This window comes from Mus musculus, chromosome 5, assembly GCF_000001635.26.
Source record: "Mus musculus strain C57BL/6J chromosome 5, GRCm38.p6 C57BL/6J".
Lineage (NCBI taxonomy): Eukaryota > Metazoa > Chordata > Mammalia > Rodentia > Muridae > Mus > Mus musculus.
This window is the reverse complement of record NC_000071.6, coordinates 17647151-17659306: the sequence shown is the minus strand read 5'-3', so window position 1 is coordinate 17659306 and position 12156 is coordinate 17647151. Positions and strand designations below refer to the sequence as shown.

General features: G+C 37.8%; 1 protein-coding gene across 1 annotated transcript in view; it reads right to left on the bottom strand.

The window, feature by feature from the left end:
• Sema3c (sema domain, immunoglobulin domain (Ig), short basic domain, secreted, (semaphorin) 3C) overlaps positions 1-12156 on the bottom strand; it is a 155453-nt gene that overhangs the window by 70962 nt on the left and 72335 nt on the right. The window contains exons 3-4 of the mRNA NM_013657.5: positions 5439-5599; positions 4242-4304 (exon numbers count right to left, since the gene is read on the bottom strand). Of these exons, the coding sequence (NP_038685.3) occupies positions 4242-4304; positions 5439-5599 (224 nt within the window). The remainder of the gene's footprint in view (positions 1-4241; positions 4305-5438; positions 5600-12156) is intronic.

The following is a 12156-nucleotide window of genomic DNA, read 5'->3' as shown; positions in this document are numbered from 1 at the left end:
CTTAGTATAAAGCTTTAGAATAAATATAATTTCATCTTGGTCTTGCATAATAATGTTAACAGTCAAGATACATAATGAGAGAATTTTCCAAATGAAAACAGTACAATCAATCAACGAAGTCATGAGTCTGGGGAGACAGCTCGGTGGTTTGCCTAAAAGATATGTGTTTGGTTGCCAGCACTGACATTAAATTGCTCACAACCAGGTGTGGCGCCAGCTCCAATGGATTGGAAATCAACTTTTAGCCTGGGCAGGGAGGCACTCACATGCACATAACCATACACTGACATATACACATATCTATAATTAAAAATAAATAAACAGATAAAAACAAAACAAGTACATGCATTGGTGGGCTTTTCTTTCTTTTGGAGTGAATGTCCTAGGATTACATTGAATTCAGAGTCCCATGCCATGAAACAAGGAAGTTATGGGAGTTGGTCTGTCATTGTGTTGTTGTCTTCACATACACAGAAGAAATACTGATAGGATTAATAATAACCAAATATGCAGATCACAGAACAGAACCTGGTTTTAAACTCTGGCTTCAAGTTTTTCCAAATGTTATTAAGTCCATTATATAGGTTTTCTATGGTTCAAATTTTGTAGCAGGAAAATGACAGTAATAACATTTGTTTTGAGCAATATATTAATAAAGTAATGTCAACATTTTGATTTGGGTAGGCCATGTGTCCTTTAGAGAATAGTACTAGTCCTGTTCATAATACTAATATGGAAAAGATTTGGTATTGAAGACTTTAGTATAAATAAATATGAAAGATTCCATTTTAATTTTTTGGTTTTTTTTAGAAATTAATATAATTATATCATTTCTTTTACTCTGTCCAATGCTTCTTATTTACCGCTACCTCCATTCTCTTTGAAAATCATTTTTCTTTATTTGTTGTTACCTGTGTGTGTGTCCATGTCTGTGTGTGTATGTGTGTGTGTATGTGTGTGTGTCTGTGTGTGTGTGTTACATGTTTTCAGGGCTGTATCTTGGGTATTTGATAATCACTTGGTGTGTTTTTTGACTTGAATTGTTTTCTCAAAAGCATTCCCCATCCACATGAGTTGTTGGACAGGGATGTCTGAGAGATCCCCACAACATTATGGGCTATTCATATATATGGGCTATTCATATATATATATATATATATATATATACACATTTTGGGGGACTTCATCATGATTTGAAAGCATGGCAAAACCGCTCTGTGGAGGTGGGAGCTTGTAGCAAGTGTTCACACATCAAGGACCAAGAAGCCGACTGAGAAATTCAGAAGCAAAAATGGGTGCAGTTTTCCAAGGCTAGTGTCTATTGTGCCAGTTTGGGCCACCTCCTAAATGTACTTTAACCTTTAAAATAGTGCCACATAATGAATACTGAGCCATCAAAACAGAAGCCTGTAAGGAGCATTTTAGAGCCAGACCATTAACACTAGGTATCGTTTACCTTGGTTCTTGCCAGTTAATGGCATGTGTCACTTACAGATGTGACTGATGGGAATTCCATTATTCATGCTGAGCCAATTCTAGCACTGTGCCTCTCTGTGTGTGCGTGTGTGTGTGTGTGTGTGTGAAGTCAATAAGGGTGAACTGAGAAAGAGTTGAAAGAAATGGATGAACACAAACAAAACGTGTGAAATTCTTAAACAACTAATAAAATAGTCAATTTCTATGTTCTAAAAGTGAAATAGTATATAATTCAGTAACAGGTATTTTAACACTGTGAGTGTATTTGCAAACACTTGGTGTCACTGAGAAGTAAAACACAATATGTTGTCTATAGAACATTCATTTTATCTATTGCCGGTTATTTTCTCTAGCCTTTTCTCTTGAAGTCAAACTAAGAAGAGGTCTCTGTAAGGGCTGCACCCATAGCACACGAGCTGTATTTGTTGGATTCTCTTTTCCTACACAGATAGTATAGGTAGCTGAAAGAATTTCATAGATTGTAGTTTCCAAGGTCTTAATAGTTTTATCTGCAAAATCAAAACCCGTTCAGTTTAGTCATCAAAGTTCATAGAACAGATGTCTCCATGGATGACCTCCCAAGTGTATCGCTACTGGCTATACAGAAGAATTAACAATAACCATGCTTGATACTACAGCACAGTAGAATTGTGGGGAAATGCAGGCATGTATTGTTGAAGGTTTTATTAAACAACTCTTAATCATCACAAAACATATAACAATAGGTTTCTATTTCACCAAAGGGAGAAAATGGCCAAGTGAATTGGCTAAGACACATTAGAAAAACATCAAAATCACTATTTGGAAACTGAATGTACACCAATATCTACAGTCTACATAGTCTCCCTGTAGCAATTGCTGTGAATCAGAAATGCAAACCTTCTTGAACAAAGTACCAGGAAATTCAGTAATATTGCCATGGGATATTGTTGTTGTGAAAGGCACGACATGATCAGACACGCACCAGTGAGAAACTGTTGTCATGAGGAAGTGGAGGAAAATTGTTCACCACATGGGCAATTATGGAAAGAATACCCCCAGAACAGCACCTTTGTCCATAGCACTGCCCCGCATTCGGCCCTGGATGGCCAACAAAATGTCCAATTTTTCTCCTGGAATTTTACCCACTAGGCTTCCATTACATTATAACTATGTGTTGTCCTGTTTCTTCTACCTCTTTTCTGTTTCTGTTTTCTGGATGAAATATAAATTGAAAATGTAAGACTTAGGCCTGGGTCATGTTTGGAAATGGTTTGCAAGAACTCTTGTGGATTATTACTGTGAGATGGTTCACTCCAGAGCTGCAGTTCTCAACCTTCCCAATGCTACCACCCTTTGAAACAGTTCCTCGTGTTGTCGTGACACTTCCGCCTTAAAATTGTTCCTGTCATTATGGATTAGTTTTGATGATGACTGGCCTATCCCAATACCTCTCTGGAGCACTTCCTTTCAAGGCTCCATATAGACATCAATCCTTTTAGCTCCTCTTGTTTCTACTGCGATGTGCTCAGTCAGACTTTTCTAGACAAAAAGTTGATGCTAATACTTAATATGATCTCAAACCCAGATGCATAAGTGTAAGTATATTAGATTTTCTACACAATAATTTTTATTTCTATCGCATTCCTTAATTTGCATCTATTTTCTTGCTTATTTAAAATAGGTCAAAGTTTTTCAACTAGATATGGGGAAGAAAAACAAAAATAGGTCCATATTGACAAAAATTATGTCTTTCATAATGAGAATTATGCTAAATATACAATTGGTTATCAAATGTTCTTTCTCAAATGAAAAATTGAGAGTAAATCTAAATGAAAAGAGAACTTTTTATCAAATTATTTGTGAAAGGGCATTTGTATTTTTTATAGTAATCTCATCATGGTATTTGTCATGATTGAAGCAAAAATGCATATACATATATATGTATGTATATGCATGATTTGTTCATCAAAGACTAGCTCAATGCATTTCTTATGTAATATTCAAGAATAATTTAGTGTCAGTGAGAGTAAGTCATGCACAGAGATCAATATAGGTTCCTTACTTGACTCTTTCTACTGAAGTCCAGTTAAGGGAATCCATTTTGCACAAGTGTTGAGCTGCCCATTTGTCAATATTTGCTTTGATTGTGGTTTGCAATTGTTTTAATTAACAAATGTACTATTCATCATTGTTGACTTATTTATCTGGAATTTGCAGGCTCATGACTATTTTTCTATCAAGAATCTTAAGAATAGTTCCCATGGTATCTGGGAGCTACTCCAGACACTCACAGCATCATTATTTCAGCAGCCTGCTGAGAGTTCTGTAGGTTGGAGCCACTTGGTACAAGATTTATTGGTGAAATCAATCATGAAAAGTGTCTGTGTTAAATAATGAAGCATGGCTGGAAAGTTTAAGCAGTCAGGAATTCTAAAGTTACAGATGGTACGAGAATTCCAGTCCCACCACATTTACACTTTCAACATTAGTCCTGCCAAGGCTCCCCAACACCACTAATCTCAGATTCCAATGTTCTCAAAGTAAGTACATCTGAAGACTAAGTATCTTTGTGTGTGTGTGCACATGTGTGCATGTGCATGTGTGGTGTGTAGTGTGAATGTGTGTGTAGTGTGTAGTGTGAATGTGTGCGTAGGTGGGAATATTTGTATATATATATATATATGATGTATATAAAGAGGGACTCTGTGTGTATATGTATTGTGTGTATGTTTGTGTGTGTGTGTGCGCGCGTGCATGTGTGTGTGCATGCTTTAACTACTTACTGTAGGATCTTTGCCAGCCATTTTGCACTCTTCAACTTTGATTGTTGATGCTGGCCAGAAAACCTGCTCAGAAAGAAAAATAAGGTTTGTATAGTCCCATTCAGGTACATACTAACACCGTATTCTTAGTTTGCCTTTGACTATCTTCTTTCTTTAAGGAGTTACTATTTTTGATTTTCAAAATTCTTCCTATACCTTCTGAGTTCAAATTATTGGACTACTATGTTATTTATACCATTTATGTTTTGATTATCCAATCCGTTTTTATTTAACAAAACCTTTTCAATAACACATGAAAATGTGTGGTTGTGTATTTAAATAAAGGTATTATAAAGATAAATGTGCAAAATACAATGCCCATTTGCCCTTTGGACTTATAGTCTTACCAACTGCTGATATCATTATGGGTCAGGCTTATGTGGCTATCTTAGTTTAACGCTACCTTTGGTAAAGCACACAGCTAGACTAATAGGCTTAGTTAAAGTGGGCTTCCATATACCTTAACAATGAAACACATGAATGTAACACATAACCACAGAGTCTCACTAGAGCATTGCTCTCTCATTCTAAATCACTGCACGGGGTCAGGTGTGGCAGAGAAAAATACTTTTTGAGTTGTAGGCCGTTAATAAAATAAGTGTGAAGTGTCCTATCTATAATAAATTTAGATCGTTTTACTCTTTTAATAGAGTTAACACCATTTTGCTCTTATTCCACTGATGGTTAATTTTGCTTTTTTACTGTAAAATTAAATGACAAATGTAGGTTATGATTATTCAACTATCCATGCAGTTGATAGCCCTATTCCTCACACTCTCTGGATACATATCGATGATATGGTACTTCTTCTTCCTTTATCCGAACCAGGCTTTGCATGGGAAACTTCCCTTAACACATTGCTTTTTCTTTTAAATACATAAATATACAGGACATGCAAGACATGTTTATTTTTTATTCATCAGCAGTTTAAATTGATTTCTAAAACACTTTAAACGAAATGGGAGGAATTAAACTAAACATATGTTTCAGTTGTGATGTAAAAAATAACTTAGAGGGTGTGTGTGTGTTTGTGTGTGTGTGTTACTCCATGTGTTTAGTAGTTTTGTTTTCTAATCCGTTACATATTATATTCAATATATTGAATTCTTTTAAATAACTATAATATCAAGATATCCTTCAAGAAAATGATATACTTACACTCAAAGGTTCTTGACTGATATTGTTGATATTCAAAGACAGGATGTGGTCTTTGCTCCCCACATATATCCGGTCTTGATCTTCATCCATCAGCAATATTCTGTAGTCTAACTGCTGGTGGGACAGACTAAAGTACTCAGAGGTTTTGGTTTCTCGAAGCTCTGAAATAGAAAACAAGGAATGATAAGAGCGTGTGTTGGTTCTATAATTCTATGATTATACTGAAAATTCTTAGAGAAACCTTAACCAAAAAAGCAAAAATAAACATAAACATATCTTCCACAACACTAATGTTTCCACTTATAACTAGCTTTAGCATAACCAACAGCTGTCATACTAGACTTCAGGCCTTCTGAGGAAATGGGAATTCATACCTGGTAGCGTAAACTTTGCCACCTACGCGTGGCTGAAAAAGTCGTGAATTAAATAGGAGAGCCTGGTGGTTTCCCTAAACTAACACAGTTTCTAACTCCATTGTAAATAGTGTAACTTTTACTCCATGTCAAATAAGCTCTCTGCATCAGATGGCAACTACTACAGAGTTTCACAACTGGTTAAAATGCGGAGGATAAGTGTTTGTGTGGTGTCTAAAACCCCCTAATACATCAGCAGTGCAACGTCTCCACCTAAATCACAAATAATACTATAAAAGGGGAGAAAGAAACATTGTCAAGCCATAGGATTAGGATGCCTGTTACTAGAAAGTTCCCTCTAGACAAAGAAAATGCACCCATAGACTCTCAACACTATAGGTGCCTGAACAGGGTTGATTAAGAGCAGCACGAATCGACATTTCAACATGAACTGAGGAAACTCCACAAGATCCTCCTGCTAGATGAACAGCTACTGGTGGTCAGTGGCTGCCAAAGAAAGGAAGACTCAATTTCCTCTAGCTACAAGCACCCACACAGTTTGTCATTCCTGGACATATACATACAGGCAACATTAAATGTGTGTATGCATATCTGTGTGCATACACACACATAAAATTAAAGAAGATAAGAACATGAATTTGGAAGTGGAGAACATGGGGAAGTTGGAGAGTGAGGAGGGAGGAAAACAAGTGATATACATGAAATATTCATATACAAAGATCTTCAGAATTAAATTTAAAAGTCAATTTAAAAGTAATGTTTGTTAATGTAGATTTTTAGTTCTTGACTTTCTGCTGAAAGAAATCAGCAAATTAAAGTTCATGCTGACTCCATAGAATTCACAGATTATTCTCATTTACAAGAATGTCATATTTATTAGCAGAGGGCATCAGCCAGTTAAAATGTAAGTATCTACAGTGAGTAGGAAGAGAAATCAATAATGTGAAAAGTATGTTACTTATTCATGTCTTACTCTCAAATGCAGTTCATTGGCCATTTTAGTATCATCTCCAAATAACTGAATAACTGACACAGGTCCTCAAAGCAATTTCCATTGCCTTAATATTCTCTACTTGGAAATGATTATTTTCCTGTTTCTCCTTCAAGAGACACCACCACTTGAATGACAATGTGTCTATGAATATATCAAAAGGAATGCATGGATTCAGTTACTTGCATCCTCAGATTTATAACCTCCCAATGACCAGTGACTCGGGCCCTTTAATCTGCTCCTTGTACATTGAACATCTTTCTGTGAGCTGAACACTGAAAGCCAGGAAGGCACTGGAACAATAAGGAAATCAACACTCATGACGCAGGCAGCTTTCTCTGCAGGCACGAGGCTCAGAGGCAAAACCTACGACTGCTTTTCAGACCTTAAATTCCTTTGCACTTGTGCTGATGATCTTAAACAGTGGCGAGCTTTGAAAGTAGGTGCTTTCTAAGGTTTTTGATTTCATGACATATTGATTTTTCATTTGTCGGCATAGACCACACGTCGTATTTCTAGAACAATTGTTAATGGCTATAGTTTGGCTTACAGCAAAATAAAACAGAATAAAGATTGCTATAGGAAGCAAAGGATCCCATCTGTGTGCATTAGACACACCATGGAAGGCCGAGCAGACTCATATTTAGCCAAGTTGTTCAGCTCACCACTTCAGAATGGTGCCATGATATAGTTCACACAGTTTTAGCCAATAACATGGGAGGATAAGGAAATGTGTTTAAAAATAAACAAACTAACCTTCCTGTGCCTCCCATTTCTCCTTCAGTAAATGAGTTAAGAGTTTAGTTTTTATGGTATGTGTGTTTGTGTTTGTGTGTGTGTGTGTGTGTGCATGTGTGTAAGATTCTTTATTTTGCTTACACTTCCATATGACAGTCCAGCATTAAGAGAAGCCAAAGCAGGAAAAGTAAGCCAAGATCTGAGGCACAGACCATGGAGAAGCACTGCTCACTAATGGACTCTCCATGGCTTGCTTATGGATTGCTCAGCTACTTTTCTTTTTAATTTTTTAAACTCTTTGTGTCTTAATTAAATATAGTTACATCACTTTGTCCTTTCTTCTTTCTGCGTCCTCCTACGTCTGCTTCCAACCTTTTCCATTCACATCCACGTAATAGTCTCTATTTTTGATTATTATTGTTAAATATGTATATATGTGTATATATAATATATGTGTATATATGCATGTATACATGTATATATACATATGTATATACATACACGTGTTGCATCTGTAACATCCCATGACTGTTCCTATGGAAACAAATGAATTAACATATGAAGAGATTTACAATGAGTACAAATGTTAAAGTTCCAGTTATTATGAAATGAATAATATTAACTCTGGATTAGTAGTTGCAGGAGAAACTTGGACTAGAACAGTTGCTGGGCTCATTCACAGCCAAAGCCTCCATATGTTTGTAGAAACCTTGACTAGGTTGTTTTGCTAACAGTTCTATCTTTTGTATTTGCAGCTCCTGTCACCTTCTCAGCTGCCTAACACAACATAGTATGGCTAGATTCTCAAATGCTTCTCTTTTCTCCTTCCTTCCACCACTTTCCCTCCTTCATTAGGTTCTTTCACCATTTTGTTGCCCAATCTGCATTAAAATAAAGCCAAGCATGTGGTCCTTGGTAGGAAATAAATACTGAATGCAATTTGCAGGTATTCTCTACCTATTTCATCAGAAAACAAAGTTGGTGCCAGACTGGGCAGTAACCACATCAACATAAAGACATATTTTATCTGGCTTTTCTGACCATAAAGCATCTTCAGATTTAATTATCTGAAGCCCATTGGCAGTTGACAGTTGTTATCCTTGAAAATTTACTTCACAACTGTCACTTCTGTGATTGAAGCCCTGGGTATTTTGTTAAAATGCTACTTAAATTATTGTGAGTAGTGATAACTCAACTTTGGAATTGTGGGCATGAAAAAGGAGGAGTTCAAAGCAAGGAGAATTTCATTCGCAAAAAGAACAACCCAAGGACCTGGTTTTTCCTTCTATGTGGCTTCAACATGAGGAGCCATAGTGGAGTGGCTTTGTCACACAGCAAATGACTGGTCTAATTATTGGACTGCCGGGAAGGGAAGACATCATTCTTTTTAGTAAGAACTGTCTCTATAGCTCTCTCCTGAGAGGTTCTGCCAGTGTCTCACAAATACAGAGGTGGATGCTCACAACCATCCATCGGACTGAGCATAGGATCCACAATGAAGGAGCTAGAGAAAGGACCCGAGGAGCTGAAGGGGTCTGCAGACTCATAGAAGGAGCAACAATATGAACTAGCCAGTACCCTCAGAGCTCCCAGGGACTAAACCACCCACCAAAGAGCACACATGGTAGGACTCATGGCTCCAGTTGCATATGCAGCAGAGGATGGACTGGTCAGACATCAATGGGAGGAGAGGCCCTTTGTCCCATGAAGGCTGTATGCCCCAGTGTGGTGGATTGCTTGGGCCAGGAAGCAGCTGGAGTGGGTGGGTTGGTGAGCAAGGGGAGGGAGGAGGGGATAGGGGGAGGATGTTTTTCAAAGGGGAAATCAGGAAAGGGGATAAGATTTGAAATGTAAATAAAGAAAATATCCAATAAAAAGAAAGAAAGAAGAAAAGGAACTGTCTCTAAACAAGGCCACAGCTGAGGCTGGCCTGCGCTTCTTTTAAATGTCAATAATGACAATATCGTTTGCACAGAATTAGGGCCACAGCACTGTTTTCAGGCAATGCTCACATGGTTGAGAAGGAGCTTGGCTGAGGACACAGTTTGAAGCCCTAGAAAAGATAGAAAACTCAGTGGCTCCACCAAGGGCAGTATAGGTCTTCAAGTTCCTGAGAAAATCTCCTGGGAAAGAGCATTAAAAATACATAGCTCTGCCCTGATAGCCACATCATAGTAGATGTCTGTGATGGAAAAGTACTGTAATGTATTCTAGGCAAAAGCTGTTTCAGGGAAACTTCCCAGAATAATATGCTTACCTAATATTTGCATGCTCAGATGGGCATTTCTATAATAGAAATCATTGTGAGCCCTGACTGTAACTAAAACTGGGAGGACAACAGGGTCCCTAGCAAGAGAAGCTCCCCACACTGCAGTAGTTAAAGTATCATTCCTGCAATGAGAATATGGGTCAGTATGTAACATATTATGTCTGTCAGTAATGCAATATGCCTAACCACATGAGAAGCAATTTAGACCAGCAATAGTAATAATTTAGTGTTCAGAGGCTGTGCAACTATATTGTGAAGAGTGTTCTTCATTAAAAATGTATTTATATGTTCAGATATGTGATCCTGGTAGAATGCATGGGGATCCTTTTATGAATGATAAACATTACTCATGCCCCCTACTAAGGGAAATCATTTACTAAGAATACTACACTGTCTTCTGTCTTTTAGAAAAGTCCTGATTAGGTAATGAAATATTGCAGTGATAATCAATTCCCAGGACTCTCTCAGTTAGAGGCAGATATAATGGTTACTCATTAATTATATTTAAAGCTCAGGCTGTGCTATCAGTTTATTTATTCAGCCCATATTTATGGCCTGTTTAGCACTGTAGGCTAGATGCTTTGCTCAAATACACGATGCAGGTAAGAAGATAAGCTCTCCTGACAATTTAACCCCACCGCCGCCCTTTGTTCTATTACTTTTATGGAGCTAGCCTGCAGAAAGTCTGGGGCGAAACTTCTTCCAAGCCTCAGGCAGAAAGCACACAACAGATAGCAAAGCTTTGGTGCTTTTTACTTCAGAGGTAGTGATTTTGACAGGATAATTTCCTCTTCAGGATGCCTTGTCTTAGAAAGGTTTTTAAGTAGAGAAGGCTCCTTGAGGCTCACTGTTTGGAAACTGGGTTAGAAACTGAATTTTACCTGTCCCTTCAGGAAAAAAAAAATAGATAAGGAGTTGGAAGGGCAGCTCAGTAAAATTATAGTTCTTAACTCCCAATGTAAACAGAGAGCAGCAGGCAGGTTGTTAAAATCACATTTGCTCAAAATTAACAGCCCCAAATAGCAGCCACATGTGGGCTCATCAGGAGAGCAAGGAATGTAGCTTTAAGCACTCTCCTCACTCACTTTCTAGTCCAAGCTTCTGTACCAGCCCTGGGACCTCCCTCAAACCCTTACAATTCAGTGAGTTTCTCTGGCCATCTTAAACCAGGTCACAAGACTGGAATTTTTGCAAAGCAAAGATGGTTTTTAATTTGAGAGCAGAACCAGGTAGCTTCAACCCCATTTTTCTAAACACAGAGACCCAGCACCCTTGGAGTTCTGGTATGTTCTTGCCCTGCACATGAGTCTGTGCAGAATTAAAGAAGCAATGTAAATGCTTCAATGTCTTGAATTTTCTTTGCCCCTTTAGAAAACGCAAAGACCACAGGGCAAGCAACTGGCACCCAAGTGTGTCCCAGCTTAGCGGTGTCATTCTTAATCCGTGCCAGGGCCTGGAGGCTTGGTGCAGAGAGTATGGCCATGCATGGTTCATGCAGAAGATAAAAGGTTCTTTCTTCTGCTTACTGATGGATGAATGAGATTACAGCAAAGGAACGAAAGTAACACATGGATGAAAAAAAGGACCATGGGAAACAGCTCTATTCAGTGAGTCTGGCCAGGGAAAGGCAACTGTGACGCAAAATGGATTTCCCAGGCATTGCATAAGGGAGAAGATTAACAAACATACAGGGGCCTTTATGAAGAACGAGTCTCACTCCGGTTGTCCACAGACAGACCCAGTCTGTGCCTGTTTTTCCAGCCTAATTGCCAATAATGCCCCTTTGATTCTCAAAACACTCATGGTCTAGATGGTAAGTTATATGCTCACTGTACTTTAAAGCTCCCACTTAATAACGTTCTCAAATAGCATTCTATTACATTTGGAAACAAGGCCAACATTTTAACCTGTCCTTCAATGCCTGCTATGGGTTAGCTAGATTACTTCAGTAAAAAACCCAGTCATTGCTACTAGTGTAATTTCTGGCTTTTTTTTTTTTTTCATCTTTAAACTTGCCTTACATTTTTGTGCCTCAAGGCCATGAGATACATTATTCTTTCTGGATCACAAGATTCTTCCTGCCATTTTCTAACTATATGCATAACTCAAATAAGAATTTAAACATAATTTAAATGGGGCTGAGTTGTTAAAAATGGCTTGCGTTTTCAGATCCTGACAGGTCTTCTGTCGCTGATATTTACGTATTTCCCCTTGGGCTTTTCCCTCTTTTGGAAGTTTTGCAAAAGTTCAGAATGTTATGTATGAAAGTCAGAAGATGAAGTAGACCCCGTTGCTAAAATACATTTTGGTTTTTTTTTTAACTTAAAATTCTAAATATGAGACTAA